Consider the following 26,438-nt stretch of genomic DNA (forward strand, 5'->3'; position numbering starts at 1 on the left):
ATTTAAATACAATATATCACTAAAGTTTTGACCACAAGCCGCAGAGTGCGCTGTTTGTACCTAGCGTCTTCATGTAAAAGATTTTAGTTTAAACATTTGTATCCCTTTAAAAAACTAATATGCAATACATATGGGATCCAGGTGTTATTTGACGGGGGGCATACAACAGAAGTCATTTATCACTGCCACAGATGTGACAACTGCCCCCGCTTCTTCCCTTTTTTTTTTTTGGATACAATAATAATATTACCGTAATTAAAAGGAAGCAAGAAACACACAGAAAAAATATCACGAGACATACAATTACAACTTCGAGTTTATTTTTAAGGTTGCAAGCCTCACTAAATCTTTCCTCAAGATCTTACCTGCAGCATTCTTTTGTATTGAATTCACAAACAAAACATGATGGATCCTTTTGTATGGTGCAACCTGCACCATCAAGAAAAAAGAAGCAAGTTATTGTGAAACCTCAAGCCATTAAAGAGAGAACCAGACGACAAGCTGGATTTTTCTCCCTTGAATATACTTAAAATTATGAAGATGATCGAGAAAGAAATACCTGTTGAGCCACAAATTCCATGAGTTGGGACTCACTGACAGTGCTATCGAGCAGTCTGACAACAAAAGCCACGGGCACCTGACCTGCTTCTTCATTAGGGTATCTGCCACAGCAACAAATATACCTTGCATGTTGGTATGTAAAGCAACTGCTAAAATAATATGGACCCCTTTATCATGGCTGTGAATGTAGCTTGTCTAATTTATCATTTTTCGTCTACATTTTTGCTACGGAGATGCTAGATTACTCACGGAACCACCGCAGCTTCGATGATATTTGGATGTGTTTGAAGCAAGTGCTCTAGTTCTGCAGGAGGGACCTGGACCATACAACTAGCATGAAGAAACTTGGTTTGTCCCATGTATATTGCAATACATTTATACTTGTTTAAAATTTTGCATGACAGTTAAATGAGCTGCAACGAGGATACACTTATGAACGCAGAAGGTAGTTTGATAACATAATAAGTATCTAGTGCACATTGAAAAATTCTTTCGCGATGATGCTAACAAAATATTTGAGATATCCAATTAAGGATAAATCATAGGGAGGCCACGAGTACCGGTCAGATATATTTGATAAATCTCATCCAAGGTTCGCCGAATTGGTATCGAGATCTGTTCCGGTCGGCGTCCGGTACGGATCGGTATCAGTTCAAACTGAATTGAACTGGACGAAACCGGACCTCCTAGGGGCCAGAGCCAATTAGGTTCTCGCCCCCTAGGGGCCAGAACCGTTTTCTACTACCGAACCAATCCAGTCGGAGACCGGGTCGGCTCGGTTCAACTTTTCTTGATCCCATCAGACACAATGCATCCATTCCACATGAGACCTAAATGACAGAAAATCAAAGAATTGCATGACAAGACTTTGAATTTTTGAATCCATAGTACTGTCAGTTTGAAAGTAGTTTGAAAACACAGTAGCAGCCGCATGACTACGTGCAACACAAGAAGTTTGCCGGTGTTGAGCTACTCAGATGCTGTTGCACTTTAAGAATGCAATGCACAGGACACCATTAAAATCTGAATCATATTAGTGGCACCTTGAAAGCATGTGCTATCTATGCAGATGGCTGTACATTGAAGAATATCTAGATTTTCAAACATAGTATAAAAGAGATGGAAAAGGCAACATATCATTCTCACCATGGATTTGGCTCAGAAAGAAAAAGTTCTGCTTCTTATTGCACATGAATAGGTGTTTTCATTTAATTTTCCCCTTCAATTTGTAGACTAATACAGCAGAACTCACTTATTACTGTTAAAGCCTGCTGCATGAGGGCCAATATCATAAAAAACATGAAAACAAAGGGTGGCAAGATTGCAATGAAACTGGAGGACTTCTGTGGATACTAAATTCGAAATCTAATCTTAGCATTGTGTCCAGCACATGCATTTATAAGTGGAACAAGCAAACTCGTAAGACAGTTAATATTAAGATAGTATCGAGCAGGGCCTTCTGTAAAGCAAATGGGCTTCATTTATTGTTTAATTTGCACAGTTATACCTCCTTTGACTACAGTTTCTTTACAAGCCAATGTCGACCACAAGACTGCTATTCGCATGGGGTGTTTAATGCACGGCTTTCAGTTAGGTCTAAGATCCAAAGATTATTCAATTATCTAAATTGTCAGTTTTTTGTTGAACCATTTCTTAGTGTTTCCTCATAGTCTTTCCCTAGTTTTATCATAATCCAATAAAAAGTATTTTTTGATAATTTATAGCGAGTAATAAATAATAGAGATAAATACACCAAGGCTCTCTTTTTTTCTCTCTTTCTTTCTTCTTTTCTCCCTCCGTCGTCAGTTTCTCGTTTTGGTTGCCGGAATTATCCTGATCCGCTGCCGGTACGGCTCGGTACACCTAGAATTAGGCGGTTCTGGACGGTTTTGCCGACCATGATGCTACCACTCTAAGTCTTTAGGATTGATGGTTTTCATTATTGATACTGGGTTCTTTTAGTTTGGACAGGGAGAATTTGACATGTTGCACATATTACACTTGATCAAGTCCCAAGGCTTGTACAAAAGGCAGCCATTTGCAGCCTTGATCTCTAGAACTCTTGATTAGTTAAGCCATCAAGATTCGCAGTTACAAAGAATGGAGGGACAGGATCAAATGAAACAATAAAAAAAACAATAAATGCAAAACAAAGGAAGATCTATGGAAACTAGAGAAATGGGGTGAGAGGAAGAAAGCCAAACAAACAAGCAAGAACTGCATGGCTTAAATATCTAGGCAAGAACTGCTTAAGAGCCATCCTAACCTGACGGGCTAGGATGGCTCTTAATTAAGCAGGGCTAAGAGTCCATACCACCCCTCATAAATTGCTGATCACTTACATGTTCACATGTATTTAGTCCTTAAATGCTAAAATCGGTCCATTTTGACTAAAAACCGATCAATTTTATGAAGCCATCTACCACATTTATTCGTTACTGACTCAAGAGAACTACCATGCATGCGAGTACGTATGAATAGTCCATCTTTTCTTTTCTTTGCTAAACAAAAGTTCTATTACTATTGCCTAGCATATGAAGAGCCGCCAAAGCCCTCATCAAGCTCTCGATGTTGAATAAACTAGGAAATTTTAAACTTAATATGTCCTAGGTACTTAATATCAAGTTTTTGTGTTCTTCAACAGATTTTTTTAAAATCCTGCCATATCACATTTACTTAGAAAATGTTGTTTCTTGATTTCATAGTAGAGATGTGGGTCGATCATATCTTTCCTGCTACATGCTAACATGACACTCGTAGTTGATTTAGACTACCATCAGCAACATAGAAATGTTTTACTTTTACATGCCATCTTGATATACTGTTGATAAGGTGCAAAGAACTGTAGAAAATAGTTTTTAATAGTTTTCTTCCCTCTCTTATTTTTCCGTTGTGCTACTTATTGATTAGAAGGAAAACTAATGGTGGCCTATTTAGGTTTAAGGGCATTTGTTGGCTAGTTGAAAGGTTGATGTTAATGTGGCCCACATAGGTTTTAAGGGCATATCTTGGCCAGTTGGAAGGTTGATGTTAATTGACTTCTTTCAATATACCTAATGATTATATGATTTTAAAATCAAGTGGACAATACGCTGAATCGAAAGTCTATACTGACCGTTTAATGCATTGTGTTTCCCATGTTTTATCAGATTCTGAAACAGATAGAGCAAGATTAAGTTTCAAGGAGCACCGACCACTATGTTCCAAGCCTTCCAATGGAGCCCACCCTTTTCTTTTCTTTTAAACGTGGGCACCATAACAATGGGAGGCCCATGGAGAGCCGTTGAGCTTGGTGCGGCATGCCGTATGGAAGAATTGTTTCTCTCTTTCTCTCTCTCTTTTTTTCTTTTTTTTTTGCTAAAACGGATAACGTGTACGAATACACTAAGAAAATCAAAAAGCAGAACATTACGAAGAGCAGTAGGCAATTCCACCTCTTTCTCCCATAAGTGGTCCTCCGAATGGTTGGCAACAGGAGATGCTACTCAATCCGCCGCCCCGTTGGCTTCTCTAAACACGTGCTTTGCGTTGTGTTTCCAACTCCGAAGACTTGGACCAATTCCAACTCCCAAGTCTTAACCCCAAGACTTGGACCAATTCCATCACCCAAGACTATATATACCTAATTCGAGTTCCCAAGATTGGGACATGCCGTGTGGAAGAATTGTCTCTTTTAAAGGAAGAATCGCGTGTGCGAATTATCGCGTTGACCTGGACAAATGTTCTCTTCCTAATTTATATGAACACTGGCGAGATGTCCAAGTTAAGGCATTGTGGATTTTTCACTGGACCACGTTGGTGTTCTCTAAGCTTTTAATCAGGCGATGTTGTAGTTGGTCATATTAGAATTTAGAATATTCTACATTTTTGAATGAATCAGATTAAACAGCCACGCAAGATTTGCATTGGCTCAGTCCAGATGTTTCACCAATGAAGTGGTCGCGCAAGCTATGTGAGAATGCATCAACAAATCCAGCTCTATATTCCAACTCCCAAGACTTGGACCAATTCCTCGAGCTAAACACGCAATGGCTGGCAATATATATAGATCAGATTACAAGTCGACAGGTCCAACGTATAATCCCCATTGGCGGGGCCAGAACAGATCAGATCATAGCCATGCTGAGAATGCATATATATAAAAACAGATTTCATAAATTGTACAGTCATATTTCACGGATTTTAGAGCATATAACATGATTTTCAAAATTTAACATGTCAGACCCATTTTACTAAATACAAAACATATTTCAAAATTTAATCCAGTAATAATTATTTTACCAAATAATTTAGAAAAAATACACTTTGAAGCATTAAGTTACTTACCTCTTCGCGCTTAGCCCTTACTCAGATAGGCAGATCAGGTTCACCTGTTTAAATTTAATTAATTTTTTGTTAATTTCAGAGCTAAGCAGAACTAAAAAAAATAATACTATTGTACATGGCCCAACAGGGCTCAGAGTTGGCCTATAATGGGCACGGCCCGAAAAGGCCCATATCGGACACGGCCCAATGGGCCCGCATAGACCTGGCCCAGTAGGGCCCCCAAAGTTGGTCTCTAATGGATTATTTATGCAACACAATTCATTGAAGGGACTAATACTTAATTACAGGGTACTGTTCTATAATAAAACTTTAGTGGAGGGACCAATCAAATATATTTGGGGAGCCTTATGTAATAATCTTTCTTATAGGGACCAAACATAAATTACAGAATACCCTTTTGTGAAATAATATACTGTCAAGGGCTTATCTGCAAAATTCCATTTATTGGCCAAATGGGTTCGGATTTAGGGTTCTGGGTTTCAAGTTTCGAGTTTCGGATTTCGGGTCTGAACTGGGTTTCGGATTTCGGATTCTGGGTTTCAGGTTTCGAGTTTTGGGTTTCGGGTTTTTGGGTTCGGGTTCCGGGTTCGGGTTCGGGTTCGGGTTTCGAGTTTAGGTTCGGGTTCGGGACGGATTTCGGGTTTGGACTGAGTTTCAGATTTGGGCTGAGCCCACAAAAGGGTACAACCCAAATAGGGCCCGAACTAGGCTGAACAGGGCCCGAACTAGGCTGAACTGGGCCCACAAAAGATTATGGCCCATCTGGGCCCAACACTATTGAACTGGGCCCAAGTTGGGCCCACAGTGAACCAGGCCCAAGTTGGCCCAGTTCGGCCCACGATGGGCCTTCATCTTCCCCAAACTCCCCATGGACAGGGGAGATGGATACCAAGAGAAGGAAGAGGGGAGAGGGGAGAGGGCTGGCTGGGTGGCCGGAGGCCACCCCTCGGTCGACAGCCAGCCGGCCGCGGGGGCGGCCGGCGGCCGCTGCGGTGGCTAACGGGGAGGAGAAGCAACCGAGATGATCTCGGTTTGTGGCCCAAACAAAAGAAGAATTTCAAGCTATTTAGCATGGAATAAAGGGCAGGAGAAGGCTTACCGGCGGTCGACGGAGGCGGCGGAAGGAAGATCTCGGCCGTGGCTGTTCGATCCGGCGGTCAAGCGGCGGCGGCGGCGCTCGAAACCGAAAGGATGAATCTCGGAACAGGGGATGGCTGCGAGGGGAACCCGGACGGCGCTCAGTCAGGAAGAGGACGCCGGTCACCAAGGAGAGGAGGAGGAGGGAAGGAGGGAAGAGGAGGAGGAGGAGACGGAGGAGAGAGAGGGCTCGGGTGATCTGGGAGGAGGAGGAAAAGAAAGGGCTTTATAGCCCTTTGGTAATGGCTCTCCGCCGCATGAATCGCGGCGGTCGAGCATAGTCCGCGGCCGGATTGGCCGCGGATGGGCTGGAGGGGAGGCGCTGCGGACATCCCGCAGTGCCCTCGCCTCGATCGCTCCCGAAGGAGCCGGAGAGGATCGCGTTCGCGATCCTCTGTTCTAGCCCTTCCAAAGAAGACGGGGCTGAAGTCGGCTGGGGCTGCCGACTTTAGCCCGTATCTCACATTCTCTTCCCCTTAGAAAATTTCGTCCTCGAAATTTAACATACCTTAGCTTGCAAAAAGATCCGGATATTATATATATATATATGTATATTTTTTTTTCCTTCATCTTATCCTCCAGTTCCCTTGTAGCCTCACGTTCTGAATGATTGCTCCACTGGATCATAACATAAGGAATTACGCGCCTCCTCAATAGTTGTTCCTTTCTATCACCCACAGGTACAGGCTACTTAATTTGATTAGCAAAGAACTCGAGGGAAAGTATAAGCACTACTACCTACGAAGCTAAATTTAGTGTATCTAGGGATCTGAAATTTTATCCGCTTTTCATGGTAGTTAATGGTAGCAAAGTGTGACGCTAACTAGTCCATACCAAGAATTATGTCAAAGTCATACATATTTATAACTATCAAATCAGCAGGCAAGTCTCTACCTACTATCTGAACCGGACAAGTCTTGCAGACCTGATTACCAATCATCCCACTTCCGGCAGGGGTGTTAACATGTAAATCATACTCTAACGGCATGCAAGGTAGGTCATGTTTTCGCACAAATATCCATGACACCATGAATGTGCAGCACTAGAATCAAACTGTATATAAGCATAAACAGAAGCAACCAGTAGTGTACCTGACACCACAGTATTGGATGCCTGAGCATCCTGCTGAGTCAGTGCATAAATACGACCCTGTGTGTGCGGTCTCCCTCCTATCTGCTGCTTAAGAGAATAAGGCTGAGCAAACTGAACCGGAGCAGGAGAACCTTGCACTTGCTGGGTCCTTGTAGCTTGAGGCCTCTGATCTGATTGTGATACTTGCCGATTGCGAGGGCACTCTGCTATCTTATGACCCTGTTGGCCACATCTGAAACATGCGCCAGATAATCGTCTACAGAGTTCTGTCTTATGGGCACCACCACATGCTTCACATTTAGATTGGTCTTGTTGAATAGTCTCTCCATAAGATCCCTGCTTTTCTGATTGCCCAGTCCTATTATGAGATTTTGCTGTCCTACTAAAATTCTGTCCACTACGAGTATCATCATCTCTACTCCTCTTCTTTTGTATTCTATCTTTTGAATCTTGTGTTTCCTTCCAGACAATTTTCATATTCTTGGCCCTGTCTACCAGGTCATCATAGTTGGTTGAGTGCACTACGGCCAAACCCCGACGTAATTGAGGCTTCAATCCTTCTTCAAATCTCCTCATCCAGGACTCTACATCTATGACGAGGGTGGGAGCAAACCTAGCTAACCTGTCAAACTCTGCCTCATACTCATCCACGGTTATAGTTCCTTGAGACAGATTTAGAAATTCTCTCTCTAGCTCCCTAAGGCGACTTGAAGGGAAATACTTGGAGTAGAAGGATGTGCGAAACCTCTGCCAGGTAAGTGCCTCCTGCTCGGGTGCCAATGTGCGCTCCACAGACATCCACCAATTATGAGCTCGGTCCTGAAGCATATAGGTGGCAAATCTGACCTTCCCTTCATCGGTGCACTCCATTGCTCTGAAGGCTTTCTCCATTTCATCTATCCAGGCTTCGGCTTCTTGAGGACTAGTGGTTCCCTTAAAAGCCGAAGGAGCCATTCTCTTGAATTCAGCTATACTCCTTCTTTGTTTCGGAGGATCAACGACTTGCTAGATTGGTTGCTGACGTTGTTGCCTCTGTTGGCGTACTAACCCAACGACCTCCTCAATCAGTTCAAGCACCCGGGTTTGATTTCCGGCGACAGCTTCCGGGGTCATTGTTGATTGACCCTGGGGCCCTGAGCTTTGTGAAGCCTCGTCCGCTTGGTTTGCAGGGACCCTTCCCCGAGAGCCCCTAACTATCCGATTCAGGCTACGAACACGACGAGGCGGCATTTTAATTCAGTAAAAATATAAATGTTATAAAATCATCCAAACAGAATAATACGAAATAGTTAATAAAACAAATGAACATTATCCCCTTATCTGGTTCCTACCCATCTCTCAACCTTTCTGATGGATCTTAGGAATCCTAAAACTTAGGCTCAATATAATTGTTTCAGTTACAATCCCTAGTGATCTTAAACCTAAGCTCTGATACCACCAAATCTGTCACGCCCCGAGCCCGAGGCGCGGCAGACGCCGCACGCCCGCACGGCGGGCCGCACAAGCGTGCAAGGCATCGGATCATATCAAAGCAAATACAGATGTTCAAAACTGACATAATTATTTAAATTTATTCAAAAGCAGTCTTAAAAAATTTCAAAATAACATTTGCTAACATAATTCAAATGTCCAAACTAATCTAACTGAAATGGCAATAACTGATGGAATCATTGGAACATCTAACGCACTCCCCAATCCCGTGCGATCAAGCCTCTGGATCTGATAAACAGATAAAGTAAAATAATGAGCTACACTAGCCCAGTAAGCAACAAAATACCCCAAAGTGGGATCGGAACATATCAGGTCAAAATACAGGATAATGACTGGAATAAATCATAAATAACATCGTTTTACTATTTTCAAAACTTATTATCATTTTTTTTCCAAAAACTCTGATATCAAAATCTCAACATAATAGGCTATGGCCACGTAACCCAGTGGCATGGATTGCACAAGGTGCCAAATCCACTATTTTATCCACCGATGGCAGCTGGTGTTGCACAAAAGTGCCAAATCCACTATTTTTATCCACCGATGGCAGCCGGTGTTGCACAAAAGTACCAAATCCACTATATTTACCCACCGATGGCAGCCGGTGTCGAAACCGGTTCCTCACAGATTACAAGTCGACAGGTCCAACGTATAATCCCCATTGGCGGGGCCAGAACAGAACAGATCAGATCATAGCCATGCTGAGAATGCATATATATAAAAACAGATTTCATAAATTGTACAGTCATATTTCATGGATTTTAGAGCATATAACATGATTTTCAAAATTTAACATGTCAGACCCATTTTACTAAATACAAAACATATTTCAAAATTTAATCCAGTAATAATTATTTTACCAAATAATTTAGAAAAAATGCACTTTGAAGTATTAAGTTACTTACCTCTTCTCGCTTAGCCCTTACTCAGATAGGCAGATCAGGTTCACCTGTTTAAACTTAATTAATTTTTTGTTAATTTCAGAGCTAAGCAGAACTAAAAAAAATAATACTATTGTACATGGCCCAACAGGGCCCATAGTTGGCCCATAATGGCACGGCCCGAAAAGGCCCATATCGGACACGACCCAATGGGCCCGCATAGACCTGGCCCAGTAGGGCCCCCAAACTTGGTCTCTAATGGATTATTTATGCAACACAATTCATTGAAGGGACTAATACTTAATTACATGGTGCTGTTCTATAATAAAACTTTAGTGGACGGACCAATCAAATATATTTGGGGAGCCTTATGTAATAATCTTTCTTATAGGGACCAAACATAAATTACAAAATACCCTTTTGTGAAATAATATACTGTCAATGGCTTATCTGCAAAATTTCATTTATTGGCCAAATGGGTTCGGATTTCGGGTTCTGGGTTTCAAGTTTCGGATTTCGAATTTCGGGTCTGAACTGGGTTTCGGATTTCGGATTGTGGGTTTCAGGTTTCGAGTTTTGGGTTTCGGGTTTTTGGGTTCGGGTTCGGGTTCGGGTTTCGAGTTCAGGTTCGGGTTCGGAACGGATTTCGGGTTTGGACTGAGTTTTAGATTTGGGCTAGGCCCACAAAAGGGTACGACCCAAATAGGGCCCGAACTAGGCTGAACTGGGCCCACAAAAGATTATGGCCCAGTTCGGCCCACGATGGGCCTTCATCTTCCCCAAACTCCCCATGGACAGGGGAGATGGATACCAAGAGAAGGAAGAGGGGAGAGGGGAGAGGGCTGGCTGGGTGGCCGGAGGCCACCCCTCGGTCGACGGCCAGCCGGCCGCGGGGGCGGCCGGCGGCCGCTGCGGCGGCTAACGGGGAGGAGAAGCAACCGAGATGATCTCGGTTTGTGGCCCAAACAAAAGAAGAATTTCAAGCTATTTGGCATGGAATCAAGGGCAAGAGAAGGCTTACCGGCGGTCGACGGAGGCGGCGGAAGGAAGATCTCGGCCATGGCTGTTCGATCCGACGGTCAAGCGGCGACGGCGGCGCTCGAAACTGAAAGGATGAATCTCGGAACAGGGGATGGCTGCGAGGGGAACCCGGACGGTGCTCAGTCAGGAAGAGGACGCCGGTCACCAAGGAGAGGAGGAGGAGGGAAGGAGGGAAGAGGAGGAGGAGGAGACGGAGGAGAGGGAGGGCTCGGGTGATCTGGGAGGAGGAGGAAAAGAAAGGGCTTTATAGCCCTTTGGTAACGGCTCTCCGCCGCGTGAATCGCGGCGGTCGAGCATAGTCCGCGGCCGGATTGGCCGCGGATGGGCTGGAGGGGAGGCGCTGCGAACATCCTGCAGTGCCCTCGCCCCGATCACTCCCGAAGGAGCCGGAGAGGATCGCATTCGCGATCCTCTGTTCTAGCCCTTCCAAAGAAGGAAGACGGGGCTGAAGTCGGCTGGGGCTGCCGACTTCAGCCCGTATCTCACAAAGAGGAAAAGATCGGAACCTCCAACGGGGGTTCCAGCTAAGGTGACTTTAGGAAGGAGTAGCTTCCCTCCTGGCCAGTTCTCTCTCTCTCTCTCTCTCTCACACACACACACACACACATCCATCCATGCCACTAATATGGGCTGTTTGCTGATGGGACATGGTGAAGGTGGAAGGAGCGTGGAATGAAGGAGGGAAAGGGCCAAGTATATGGGACACCTTCACCCATAACAACAAAGGTTGTCGCTTTGAAACCTCCACTATCATTTTTTTCTTTTTTTTGTACTTAAAAGTAAAAATCATATGAAACCATTGGAAGATCTAGGAAAAGAAAATGATTGCCCTGCAGGTGGACGCTTGCTACCCCAAAGACTAGGATAATAAATTGAAATTATAAGTCAACTATTAGTTTATTTCTAAAGTTTAAGGATAATAACTCATCTATATATTAGTTTATTTCTAAAGTTTATGGATAATAAGTTCCTCAAACATGCTTCTACCGCTGCTCAAAATTCCCTCTCTTGTTTTTCTGTTGTGCTACTTATTGATTAGAAGGAAAACTAATGGTGGCCTATTTAGGTTTAAGGGCATTTGTTGGCTAGTTGAAAGGTTGATGTTAATGTGGCCTACATAGGTTTTAAGGGCATATCTTGGCCAGTTGGAAGGTTGATGTTAATTGACTTCTTTCAATATACCTAATGATTATATGATTTTAAAATCAAGTGGACAATACGCTGAATCGAAAGTCTATACCGACCGTTTAATGCATTGTGTTTCCCATGTTTTATCAGATTCTGAAACAGATAGAGCAAGATTAAGTTTCAAGGAGCACCGACCACTATGTTCCAAGCCTTCCAATGGAGCCCACCCTTTTCTTTTCTTTTAAACGTGGGCACCATAACAATGGGAGGCCCATGAAGAGGCGTTGAGCTTGGTGCGGCATGCCGTGTGGAAAAATTGTCTCTTTCTTTCTCTCTCTTCTTTTTTCTTTTTCTTGCTAAAACGGATAACGTGTACGAATACACTAAGAAAATCAAAAAGCAGAACATTACGGAGAGCAGTAGGCAATTCCACCTCTTTCTCCCATAAGTGGTCCTCCGAATGGTTGGCAACAAAAGATGCTACTCAATCCGCCGCCCCATTGGCTTCTCTAAACATGTGCTTTGCGTTGTGTTTCCAACTCCGAAGACTTGGACCAATTCCTACTCCCAAGTCTTAACCCCAAGACTTGGACCAATTCCATCACCCAAGACTATATATACCTAATTCGAGTTCCCAAGATTGGGACATGCCGTGTGGAAGAATTGTCTCTTTTAAAGGAAGAATCGCATGTGCGAAGCATCACGTTGACCTGGACAAATGTTTAATTCTCTTCTTAATTTATATGAACACTGGCGAGACGTCCAAATTAATGCAATGTGGATTTTTCACTGAACCAAGTTGGCGTTCTCTAAGCTTTCAATCAGGCGATGTTGTAGTTGGTCATATTACAATTTAGAATATTCTACATTTTTGAATGAATCAGATTAAACAGCCACTCAAGATTTGCATTGGCTCAGTCCAGATGTTTCACCAATGAAGTGGTCGCGAAAGCTATGTGAGAATGCATCAACAAATCCAGCTCTATATTCCAACTCCCAAGACTTGGACCAATTCCTCGAGCTAAACACGCAATGGCTGGCAATATATATAGATAGGCTCCTTGCTTGCAGAGGCCTTCTCGTAATGCATTGAGCTCTGCTGGTGTGCGTACTGCTGTCATGGCGCCTCCAGTAGAGTCTCCTCAGAGCAAGAGGAAAAGATCGGAACCTCTAACGGGGGTTCCGGCTAAGGTGACTTTAGGAAGGAGTAGCTTCCCTCCTGGTTTTGCCTTCGGTGCTGCGTCTTCTGCTTACCAGGTCTCTCTCTCTCTTTCTCTCTCTCTCTCACACACACACACACACGCACACATCCATCCATGCACTAATATGGGCTGTTTGCTGATGGGACATGGTGAAGGTGGAAGGAGCGTGGAATGAAGGAGGGAAAGGGCCAAGTATATGGGACACCTTCACCCATAACAACAAAGGTTGTCGCTTTGAAACCTCCACTATCATTTTTTTCTTTTTCTTTGTACTTAAAAGTAAAAATCATATGAAGGCATTGGAAGATCTAGGAAAAGAAAATGATTGCCCTGCAGGTGGACGCTTGCTACCCCAAAGACTAGGATAATAAATTGAAATTAAAAGTTATCTATTAGTTTATTTCTAAAGTTTATGGATAATAAGTTCCGCAAACATGCTTCTACCGCTGCTCAAAATTCCTCTTTCCTTCCATAACTCGCCGTTGGATAGGTTATTCACGTATAATCCATTCATGCATTGAAATACGGCCAGCTAATATAACAATAGATTTTTTGCAAATATACCCTCCTCAATATTAGAATTTACGTGAATACCTCTCAAAATTGATATTTGCATGTATACTCTTATAAAACACTCGTGTTGTAAATATTTTTTTCTTTTTTTCTTGCATATATACCTACACCATCTAACGTCGTTAAAAAAATTAGCAGTTTAAAATTAAAATTACTAAAATACCCTTAATAGGTAACCATGCAAAAAGAAACATTTATAATATTATACATACAAATAGCAACTCTATGAGGGTATTCATGTAATTTCACTAATTCATGAGGGTTTAAACATTAAAAATTCTAATTTTATTTTTATCTATTTCAACTTATTTTAACACTCAGTTTTGTCTAGTGCTTGCTCCTTAATATTTTTTGTGAAAATATTGCTCAGAAAAAAGATAGATTAAATGATTAGATAACAAAGAGAGTTATGAAAGTTCTTCACTAATCATGAGATTATTCTACTTTATTCTTCTTCATTTTTAACAACCGTTATATCTTATTTCATCAAAAACTAGCGTATAATATTTATTGTTATAGATGCATATGAGGGCATGATCAGAATATAGAAAGGGATCATAATCTCTTAAAGGCATATGATAAATTATAATGATCAAGCTTTCTTGCTCCTGCTTATGAGTCTGAAGGATTTTGAAGTCCTTCAATGGTTTTGTATGGGGATGATTGATATTGTTCTTTCATCCATGAGCACAACAAGAACAAGGAAGTTTTTGGCAAAAATATACTAAGATATATTAAGATGATAGATGTCCTAAATAGTTGCTAAGATTATTGCAACTAATAAGTTGGTTTCTACAATTAAGGATGGCAAAATATATTAACCTGACTCAACCAAGCAATTTGGGTGGGCATAGGTCAAGAAGTTCTTCAGTTCAGGTTGGGTATGGTTCAAAATCTTGACTCGAAGCCTAAACAGGTCGATATGGGTTAGAACTTTGACATGACTCAGATCATGATGATAGAGTTCTATTTCGATTAGGCGATATAAGTCAAGTTAAATCATCCATGTCTTTAAGTAAAGATATTGTGCGTGATTAATTTTTTAAATATTACAAGTCATGAAATATAAAGATTTAGATATAGTAAGTTGGGTTGATAGAAGAACAACCTTTGCATATTAGATTTCTTTATGGGTCAAGTGGGTTATGAGTGTCGACATATTAATTGTTATAAATCAAAGCTTCTTGACATGACATCAAGTCGGGTTAGCTACAAGTTTTCATATATTACCATCCATATCTATAATAACCAAAAAGAAGTTTTCTAAATTTTATATTCTTTTTTATTGAAAAAGATTTGGTATCAATTTATGTCTAGCTAACACATTTATGGTGAGCATTTTAATTTAATTTCTCTTCACAGTTAGGTTTGTGTGGTGCAACTCATTAGTTTTATTTATGCACATAGTCGTATTTACTCTATACTTGTTAGCAACCATGTTGAAGGATTGAACATAAAGGGGCAGCCAATCAAGGATCATGCCTCAATTACTCCATGATTCTTTAATTGAAGGTTGAAGAATAGTTTCGGTCAAAGTATCTAGCACATGAGAATTGGTACTAAACTAATTATTTATTATTCAAAGTATATCTATTATTTTACGCTCAAAAAAATGGTCTTTTTTTCGCACTTTTCATGCACCAGAGATCGGAGTTGTGCTTAGATTAGCTCTTGCCCTATAGTCGGTATGCATGAGGATCAACACCTCCTGATTAGTTACATCTCCTCTTCAAATTCACATAACTAGAATATGGTCTTTACAGACATTTGTTGCACAAAGTTGGATACTTAATTTGCTTCCCTACTCATCTATAGTCCATAACTTCAACTAAAAGTCAAATAATCAAAAGGAGATGTATAAGCTAAGTATTCAAATCTAAAACTGCTAGAAATGACCAACAAAAAAAAGTTCGCTCAGCATCTCAACCTAGAGCATGAACATACGTGCATGCATGCATATAATATATGTACATACGTATATACATATACATATAGTACACACATAAACATGTATTCAAATAATCAAAAGGAGATGCATAAGCTAAGTATTCAAACCTAAAACTGCTACAAATGACCAACAAAAAAAAAAGTTCGCTTTGCATCTCAACCTAGAGCATGAACATACATGCATGCATGCATATAATATATGAACATACATACATACATATACATACATACAATTGACTATAATTACACACATAAACATGTATTTGTACATTTAAAATTATTTTAATTTTAGCACCTATTCCCTTATGCAAAGACATACGGCAATAAGGGAACTAAGAAACTTTAATTTCCTGGTTATGCTCTTCTGCATGAGTAGAATCCTTGTTCAAATCTTTGTTGATGCTACATGGAAGGGTTGCTTTTTCCTTTTCTTAAACTAAAGGTTTGTCTTTGCATATTGGGGCAGAATTCTGGTCTCATGTAAATGCTTTCATGATATTTTATAGATAAAATTCAAAACAAAAGCACCGGAGACATTGCTACTGACTCATACCACAGATTCAAAGTAGGTATTGCGAAGGTCGACTTGATAGCTTTTTCCTTCCCTGTACTTATAGCACCTCTTAACTCGAATCCTTTTACTTATTATGGTCACAGGAAGATGTTAAAATAATGAAGGATATAGGCATGGATTCATACCGATTCTCCATTTCTTGGTCAAGGATATTGCCAAGTAAAGCTCTAATTCTATGTTTCATGTCTATAGATATGTGTGCTTCTTCTAGTTGTTAAATTTTATGCATAGCTATGGAGTTTGTTGAACTAAAGTGTAATCTAACCATCTAAGTTGCCAATTATCAATATAGATTTTGGAGCAGATGTCATACTTGCCTCCAAAATTCCATAAAACTTCTTTATGATGAAACTTACTTGAACACCGAGGCAGTATAGCTTGCATCAATTTTATCCATAATTATAAGCATCTTAACCTTGCAGAGGGCAAATTAAAAGATGGAGTAAACCCAGAAGGAATCAAATACTACAATGATCTCATCAACGAGTTAATAAAAAATGGTAATAACAAGTAAGGATAATCTTAGATGTTTTTCATCCTTTTGCAAGTCTCAGCAATTATGTAATACTTCCATGATTATCGTGCAGGAATAAAGCCCTTTGTCACCCTATTTCATTGGGATGTACCACAAGCATTAGAGGATGCATATCAAGGCTTCTTGAGTATTGAGATTGTGTAAGTGTCTAAGTTCACTGACAAGGATTTTTCTATTTTCATCATGTCATCACCCAAAGATTATGATCAGAACTAGTATTTTTGGTGGAAATGTGGACAGAACTAATCTTAAATCTAAAGTTCAATAAGGCTATAACTTATATACTCAAAGGGTGAAGATAAAATCGAAATAAATGGGGTAAGATATGTTGGTAATGGTAATAATTACAAATAAGTTATTCTATATAACACAATTTCTAGCTTTAAATTTTAAAAAAGCAAATATTTCTTAACTCATTGTGATAATGTATAGTACAAGAGAATTGATAATGCAATTATTGCATCTGGATATATCTATAAGTGATATCATGTATCATGTTATAGGCTACAGATTTATGATCCGTTTTTGTATTTTGATTTCCAACTATATATGAACTTGTCTTTAATATGTAAAGGAACCTAATATGTATATAGTATATATTATTTTATAAAATTATTGTGCTGACTTTATGTAGTTCTAATTAATATCACCCAAGTTATTTTTTGGATAAAAGGTTATATAGAAGTTATAATTATTTTGTAGTTCTCTTATGGTACATTTTTTGAACACTTCATTTTTTTTCTCTCATTTTTGTCTTAGGAACGACTTCAAGGATTTTGCAAACATATGCTTTGAAAAATTTGGAGACCGAGTTAAATACTGGATCACTTTAAATGAGCCATGGAGTTTTAGTAGTTTGGGATATTCGCTTGGAGAGCAAGCACCTGGGAGAAGCTCTTTAGGATCTTCAGAGGGTGACTCCATGAAGGAACCATATATTGTTGCTCACCACCTTATTCTTTCTCATGCAACAGCTGCTAGGCTCTACAAAAACCAATTTCAAGTAAGATGAAATTAAATTTTGTGATGATTAATTATTGCATATTACATATGTACTTGCTTTTTAATCGATAGTGTTGTTTTTGAATATACAAAAAATTTGAAATAAATTGTATCCATCAAATAAGTTCTATAAAATGATATAAACTATTTCAAAATTATAAATTATTTAACTTGTCATATTTACTAGCATTTCCAATCAGCTATTGCATGGGTGATTCTACCTATTGAGAATGAACTCTATTACTTTCTTACATAAAATATATAAACAATTATACATTACTTTTAAATTGATTGGAATCCATCATATTTATTTAATTTTCAATTCATTTTTATTGTCTACATGCAATTTCGAACCTTATTAATACCAACTACGAATTTTATGTTAGGCTGAACAACAAGGTGAAGTAGGAATTACCCTTGTAAGTATGTGGTTTGAGCCATATTCAAAATTGTATCAAGACAAAGAGGCTGCAAATAGAGCCATTGAGTTCATGCTTGGATGGTTAGTAAAAATATAAATTATCATCATTATAATTTCTATAAAAATATATTAACATGTACATGGTATACTATTTTTTCTAACTTTCATCTTAATTAATCAAATTTACACAGGTACATGGATCCATTAGTCTATGGAGATTATCCATTCAACATGAGAGCATTGGTTGGGGAGAGGCTTCCTTTCTTTACAAGCGAGCAGTCAGAGATGATTAAAGAATCCTATGATTTTATTGGAATTAACTATTATACTTCTAGATATGCAAAAAGTGTTTCAATCTCACAGAACTATTCACCTACTATTAGCATTAATGACTCATATGCCGAGCAATTTGGTATGTCAATTGATTGACTAATTTAATGAAAATATTTTATGTTTGCAAGTTTCTTCTATATTTAATTTTTTTATTACTTTTAGAAGGTATATATTCTTTCATCATCCAATATGGCTTTCCTTTCAACTCTGAAGTTTGAATGTAAAGACAAAAAAAAACGAAAAATTCTGATCTTTTTTGGTTTTCTTAAAGTTGTTAATCATTTATTTCACTTCTTAGGGTTTAAATACATATACTTTGTACCTATTTTGATTTTCTATGAATAGTATATCAAACCCTCATTGCTACATATGTTAGGTTTTTGCTTGTCTTTTTTCTCAAAAAGTAAGAAAAGCCCCAACCCCTCCTTGCTCTATGATTTTTATTAAAGAAAATAAAATATAGAAATATATTTTTATTAAAAAATATAGAAATAGGAAACTATCAAATATTTAGATTATTATGTTGATTGAATAATAATAAAATTGGGATATAACATATTATCAATAGTTTCATATTTATTTTCAATATGTATATACTAAATTATGATAAAATGGATGAGTATATGTTCATTTAAGAATTAAGTGCCTCTTTTTTGGACAGAAAACAAGTTCTAAGTTAGGTATTCTTATAGTTTATAAGGAATTACGTTACTTTTTTAGCATATTAAATTTAGTATTATGGTTATAGGAACTTTCGGAAATGGACATAGTTATGTTTAGAAAATACAGCCATTGAGTTAAAACTGATATCTCAATGATTATATGAAGCTTATCTTGTTAAAATTTGTCACCACTAACATATATTATTACTTGTTCTATTTTTTGAGATATTTTATATATATAAGATAGGATGCTACTTATTCATGATAATATTTAGAACCTAAAGCTAAAAAATAGTTGATACAATGCTTCTTCTATGAAAAGAATAATCATTTGAAGTAATTTGAAAGCCATTTTTTAGCCACTTGTCCAATAATTATACTTTTTTTTATTGCAGAAACAAAAGATGATGGTGTTCCTATTGGACAATTGGTAAAATGTCATCTTCTTTTTTTACTTATTATTTTGCCCTGCAAATGAGTTGCACTTGAAATAGTTATACATTCAATCCCAATTTCTTTAATAAATGAAGAAATTCTATCTTCTAATTCACTTAGAATATGCATTGCTAACATGCTATTTTCTATTAAAGGTTTCTCTTACTTGGCATAGCCTGTATTTGGATGATATAATTAGTTAAACTAGTAAATAGAAAATGATAACTCAGATTTTACAAATGGCAACTTAGACTTCGTATGTCTTCGACAATACTATTATATTTTAATTTTTGACAATTGTACAAAAGAGTGGAGATCTAATCATTGATGACACATCACTAAGCTATCTATCGAGAAAAAAAAATATCGCTAAACTATGGAACTATAAACTTTCAAGTCTAAATCTTATATTTAACTCATATAATGTCGCTACATAATTTTTTTTCTAAAGTGAAGAAATTTATTTTTCTCCTTCAAAGGCTAATGGAGAAATATAGATAAAAGACCAAGATATCTATATAGTTTTTATTGATTTAAAGAAAGCATATAATAGAGTTCCTAGAGAAGTCTTATGATGAGTGTTAGAGAATAAAAAAAAATGTTATATATTTTAATGTGATCAAGGGTATGCATGATAGAGTGGTTACTAGTGTGAGAGCTATTGATGGTAATACTAACAAGCTTCTAGGTTTACACCAAAAATCTACTTTAAGGTCTTACCCTTTTGCGCAAGTTATAAATAAGTTTACTAAGTATATTTAGGGTAATATTCTTTGGTGCATGCTATTTGTAGATGATATGACCTTGGTGAGTGAAGCTAAGGTCATGATGAATCATAAGTTGGAATGATGGAGAAGTGTAATTAGAATCCAATAATTTTAGATTAAGTAGAAGCAATATGGAATACACTGACTACAATTAAATTAGTAAAATTCAAATAAAGATGAAAGTAAAAATTGAGGATCATGAAGTTTCCACGAATGATCATTATTTTTTTGGTAGCTAAGATCGATTGTTCTCTAGAAAGGGGAGATTGAAGAGAATGACATCCATAGAACTAAAGCAAGTTTGGATAAAATGGAAAAGTTATTTGGAAAATTATATTGTCATAGGATATCTGCCAAGTTGGAAAAAAATTATAGAATAACTGTATGACTAGCTATGCTTTATGGAATAGAATATTGGGCAATTAAAACTAATATGTGAACAAGATGAATGTCGTTGAAACAAAAATATTGAGAGAGACATCTAGTCATACAAAAAAAATAAAAAGAATAAGAAATAAAGTTATTCATAAAAAGATAAAGGTACCATCAATTAAGGACAAATTGAGAGCAGGATAATTTAGATAGTTTGGACACATATAATAATATAAGCCAAGGGATGAACCAGTATAACAGAGTGATTATATATATATATATATATATATATATATATATATATATATATATATATATATATATATAAGGAAAGAGGGAGAAAGGTAGATCAAAAATTACATAGGATGAAGTAGTAAGAAAGAATTTGACTTCTCAACATCATTACAAAAATATAGTCTTAAACTGAGCAGAATGGAGAAATAGAATTCATGTAGCAACCTCAACTAATTTAGGATAAAGGTTTAGTTAAGTTTAGTTGAATGGAATAGAAACACAATTCATATAAAGGATAAAACAATAACATGAAAGTATTAGGGGCCAAGGTACATATTCAATTTAGTACTCGAAATGATAGTTGATATGGAGAAAATGACTCCATAGATCAACATTTTGTAATTTTTCTATTGCTAGTTGTAGAGTAAATTGTATATATATATATATATATATGGTAATGTCAATTTATGTAATTAAATTAAATAAAGGGATCCAAAAAGGAACTAACTTACTTTTTAACTTATAAAGTACAATTTATTTACTAATGCTAAAGTAATGATAGTTTCTTATCAAACCAATATTCATAAAAATAAAAGGTATAATGTCTCGAATCTTTGATGATCATTTTGAAATAATAGAAAGTGGATACGTTTTGAATCAATATATACACGAATGTTGATAGTTTGTCATTTGATTTATATATACTCCATATATTGTAAATTGAAGGTAGCCATAACTTAGGAAAACTGCATACTCCCTTTGCTCTTATAAAAATTCATCTTTTAAATCCTTAAATATTTTACTTGCATGTAACATTATATTTATTTCTCATTATTAAGGATATAATCATTTAATATTATTTGTATGACCAAGATTTCATCTAATGCACTTTCCTTCTTGCAGGATGGTACATGGATATATGTCTACCCTCATGGAATAAAAAATCTTTTATTATATACAAAAAGGAGATATAAAGACCCAAAAATATACATCACTGAAAATGGTTGGTAATTTTACAATGCAAATATGGTTAAATATAAGGGCATATGATTGGGAAAAAAATAATTAAAGTTGTTTTTGTTGCATGTGTTATACTTTTTAGTTTGCAAAACAAAATCTTTTGTCAAAAGAAACTAAAATAAAAATTATAGGTAAATCTATGATTAACCTATTGCGAATTTTTAAGTTGCTGTAGAGTACATTTTATGTAGAACTACAAAACATTGTCTTTCATTGCATATTTTTGAAATACTTATAAATAAATAGAATCATCAGATCAAAGTTACGAAAACTTTAGATAGATTTGGAATATGAAATGATATTCTTCCTTGACTCCTCGATGGAGCATAAGCCTCTTATCTCTACTATTTTTCTTATTGTTATAAATAAAACTCTCTTTTTACAGGTACTTGTGAACTAGACAATTCAATTCTAACATTGAAACAAGCACGTGATGATCCACATAGAATCAATTACCTCTCCATCCATCTTGCTCAAATTCGTGAAGCCATACAGTAAGTCAACATATCTTAGATGTGACTTCACTATAAGCTTGGTGAAATTGTAGTGATCTCATGCATGATATTTCTATGAACTATTGTTTTCATAAATATACAAACTTTAACAAACAAAAGATGGTTAATATATATAGTATGTACATCCAAGAATAATATAATTATACTTATTAATAAGCCTTCAACATATATAGAATAACAATACTATCTTTTTTTCTTGATATGTAGGACCAAAAGGATTTACAAAGTTTAGCTAAACCACCATAAAATAATGCCAAGGGCTACTATGCAATTGGTATTCCTGATTAGTATAAGAGAAGCTATTGCATACATCCTTGTGATACAAATTACTTGTACAATAGATATTAAGGTAATTAGACTTGTGTAGACATGTGTTGAGCCCAGCCTATTATACAAGTAATTTATATCATAAGCCAATAGAAAAACTACAAGTAATTGATATCGAGTTCATTTATATCCAAAGTTACTCTTGGATATTTATAAATATAGGTCTAGCCCAGCCTGCAATTTTATGATTTTGCTGGTTGTACTGGCCCAGCCTACAAATTCCATAGGATTTTCAGTCCATTCATATGTAGCCACGATGGAGACTGGAAAATGGAAAAAAGGTGATCATATAGGGGAGGGTTTTCCATATCTTTTTCAAGTGATTCCTTGTTGATTCCATCAGATACATATCAATTTCTTTTCAATGGATCTAGAATAGATAGATATCTTGTCTCATCAATAGAAAGAAATGGGAGATTTATCCTATTTTTGAAAGATTTCCTCTTCTCTATCCATTCCTACTCTATCGATCTTTCTGAACAGATCGGCCCATCTATTAATCGATTTGAAAATAACATTCATCTCACTTTTCGTTCATTTCCACCATACCATAATCGCCGCCACAATAAGAAAGAAACAAGCAAAACAGTTAGAAACGCGCATTTCGCCATGCCCAACATTTCTTATTTACAGAAACACCAACAAAATGTTTCGATTAGGACTTCGTAGAGCTGGTGTTGTTGTCTCTGCGTAGGGCCATCCCCCACTCCCGTACCAGGGCACTAAAGGGTTTTACTTTTGAAACAGGCGGCTGTGTTTTGCTGACATGCTTTGGTCTTGCTTGTGTGCCCATAGCTCAAAATAGGTAACCCAATGGCCGCTGCCTATAGTTGTTTTACATCAGACTATTAGAATTTAATCATATAAGTAATTCAATAGTATCTTCTACTGCTTGAATCTTAATCCTATATTGCAAAAGAAGTGTAGAGTATACTGCACAATATGATGTGATTACCAGCATAAGTTATCGCCTGTGAACTTTGGTCCATGAAGACTAGCATACATACTTTTTTTCCTACAAACAGAATGAGGTTCTAGATTATGACTAGTGCTCATTGTTCAGATTTTGAGATTTTTTTAAAATAAGAAAATCATACATAAAATAAATTCATTTAAGTTAATAATCATTTTGCTGTAGAATTTCACTTTATTTGATTCTCTAACCATTATCTCTTTATTAATTGTAGAGAGGGAGTCCTTGTGAAAGGATACTTTGCTTGGTCTCTTACGGACAATTTTGAATGGGACAAAGGCTACACCCAACGATTTGGGCTAACATATATCGATTATGATGATGACCTCAAGCGCTATCCAAAAAAGTCGGCCGAATGGTTCACTAGGTTCCTTACTTCCTAAACTGCGTCTCATTAAAACCGTCCAGCTTCTATGGGCTGCCTCTAGTTGGGTTTCTTTCTACAATTGGTTCATGTTTTAGTGAAGATTAACTTCCCGTAGTAGTGGTGTGCTGAAATAAAAGAGTAGCGTTTAAACGTTTATGAGATTTGTTCGTCACTTTTATGCAATGCATACTACTCCCTTGATGGTAGATTATCTGCAATTGTTTGCTATTTTTTACGAATTCCTCGACATATAAAACTCTGATTGCATAAGTAGCATGTAAACAAAAGAAATCCACCAAGAATGGTCCATATAGAGAGAGTTTTTTTTTTTATTAACCATTTAAGGACATCAATGTATGCTGCTAGACTTGGTCCAAAATTACAACGATTAACATACATTATTGGCAAAGATGTCCATGAGCCTTGAGCTATGCAAGATAAGATTTTAGAGACAGCCAAGTTTAAGCAAGCAAAAATGTGCTGCATGACTTCTGTATCAAATTATGTTACGATGCGAGGCTAAAGTGATGGCACTTGAGATAGAAATCATTGTAAAATAATGGCTGGAAACTGATTATGTCAATTCATTATAACGTCAAGGCTCAACATGTTGTGTTGATGGCTCAGTCGGTTGATCAACCCAAAAAAAAAAAAATCTGAACCTAGATGTTTTGTAATCACATTGAAATGTTATGCTCAAGTTCAACTTAATGCTTTTTATGGACCGCCAAGCGAAAACAAATCCTCCAAAATCTGATCTGTACAAGATTGCTAAAATTTGGATGATTGGTAGATTTTGACAGACCCAGATAAAAACTTAGTGAAGATTCCCCTTTTCAGCTAAAAGCAATCCTTTTATAATATACCTACCGATACATTTTAAGTTGCCTTATTGCCAAGGCCTGTTGATATCAATCATCATTAAAGTTTGACTAATAAATCAAGACACATAGAGGCAACAATTTAAATACAATATATCACTAAAGTTTGACCACAAGCCGCAGAGTGCGCTGTTTGTACCTAGTGTCTTCATGTAAAAGATTTTAGTTTAAACATCTGTATCCCTTTAAAAAACTAATATGCAATACATATGGGATCCAGGTGTTATTTGACGGGGGGGCATACAACAGAAGTCATTTATCACTGCCACAGATGTGACAACTGCCCCCGCTTCTTCCCTTTTTTTTGGATACAGTACTAATATTATCGTAATTAAATGGAAGCAAGAAACACACAGAAAAAATGTCACGAGACATACAATTACAACTTCGAGTTTATTTTTAAGGTTGCAAGCCTCACTAAATCCTTCCTCAAGATCTTACCTGCAGCATTCTTTCCTATTGAATTCACAAACAAAACATGATGGATCCTTTTGTATGGTGCAACCTGCACCATCAAGAAAAAAGAAGCAAGTTATTGTGAAACCTCAAGCCATTAAAGAGAGAACCAGACGACAAGCTGGATTTTTCTCCCTCGAATATACTTAAAATTATGAAGATGATCGAGAAAGAAATACCTGTTGAGCCACAAATTCCATGAGTTGGGACTCACTGACAGTGCTATCGAGCAGTCTGACAACAAAAGCCACGGGCACCTGACCTGCTTCTTCATTAGGGTATCTGCCACAGCAACAAATATACCTTGCATGTTGGTATGTAAAGCAACTGCTAAAATAATATGGACCCCTTTATCATGGCTGTGAATGTAGCCTGTCTAATTTATCATTTTTCTTCTACATTTTTGCTATGGAGATGATAGATTACTCACGGAACCACAGCAGCTTCGATGATATTTGGATGTGTTTGAAGCAAGTGCTCTAGTTCTGCAGGAGGGACCTGGACCATACAACTAGCATGAAGAAACTTGGTTTGTCCGATGTATATTGCAATAAATTTATACTTGTTTAAAATTTTGCATGACAGTTAAATAAGCTGTAACGAGGATACGCATGTGATAGCAGAAGGTAGTTTAATAACATAATAAGTATCTAGCGCACATTGAAAAATTCTTTCGCGATGATGCTAACAAAATATTTGAGATATCCAATTAAGGATAAATCATAGGGAGGCCACGAGTACCAGTCAGATATATTTGGTAAATCTCATCCAAGGTTGGCCGCATCAGTATCGAGATCTGTTCCGGTCGGCGTCCGGTATGGATCGGTATTAGTTCGAACTGAGCTGAACTGGACAGAACCGGACCCCCTAGGGGCCAGAGCCAATCAGGTTCTAGCCCTCTAAGGGCCGGAACCGTTTTCTACTTCTGAACCAATCTGGTCAGAGACTGGATCGGCTCGGTTCAGCTTTTCTTGATCCCATCAGACACAATGCATCCATTCCACATGAGACCTAAATGATAGAAAGTCAAGGAATTGCATGACAAGACTTTGAATTTTTGAATCCATAGTACTGTCAGTTTGAAAGTAGTTTGAAAACACAAAGTAGCAGCCGAATGACTACTTGCAACACAAGAAGTTTGCCGGTGTTGAACTACTCAGATGCTGTTGCACTTTAAGAATTCAA

General features: G+C 37.4%; 1 protein-coding gene and 1 long non-coding RNA gene across 2 annotated transcripts; one reads left to right on the forward strand and one right to left on the reverse strand.

The window, feature by feature from the left end:
- Positions 1 to 391: 391 nt before the first annotated feature.
- LOC120112172 lies at positions 392 to 9,539 on the reverse strand. The gene is made up of 4 exons (XR_005513680.1): positions 9,513 to 9,539; positions 811 to 878; positions 560 to 662; positions 392 to 429 (listed from the first exon to the last, which is right to left on the reverse strand). It is a non-coding gene; the product is annotated as an uncharacterized LOC120112172 (long non-coding RNA).
- A 3,440-nt stretch (positions 9,540 to 12,979) lies between these two features.
- On the forward strand, positions 12,980 to 23,947 carry LOC113461500 (furostanol glycoside 26-O-beta-glucosidase-like). The gene is made up of 12 exons (XM_039130881.1): positions 12,980 to 13,084; positions 15,886 to 15,944; positions 16,037 to 16,112; positions 16,376 to 16,453; positions 16,541 to 16,628; positions 17,248 to 17,491; positions 17,877 to 17,992; positions 18,103 to 18,323; positions 19,302 to 19,336; positions 21,618 to 21,717; positions 22,120 to 22,228; positions 23,764 to 23,947. The coding sequence occupies exons 1-12, from the start codon at positions 13,006 to 13,008 to the stop codon at positions 23,930 to 23,932; spliced, it is 1,374 nt and encodes a 457-aa protein (XP_038986809.1). The 5' UTR covers positions 12,980 to 13,005; the 3' UTR covers positions 23,933 to 23,947.
- Positions 23,948 to 26,438: the final 2,491 nt, after the last annotated feature.

Source organism: Phoenix dactylifera, chromosome 10 (assembly GCF_009389715.1).
Source record: "Phoenix dactylifera cultivar Barhee BC4 chromosome 10, palm_55x_up_171113_PBpolish2nd_filt_p, whole genome shotgun sequence".
NCBI classification, from domain to species: Eukaryota; Viridiplantae; Streptophyta; class Magnoliopsida; order Arecales; family Arecaceae; genus Phoenix; species Phoenix dactylifera.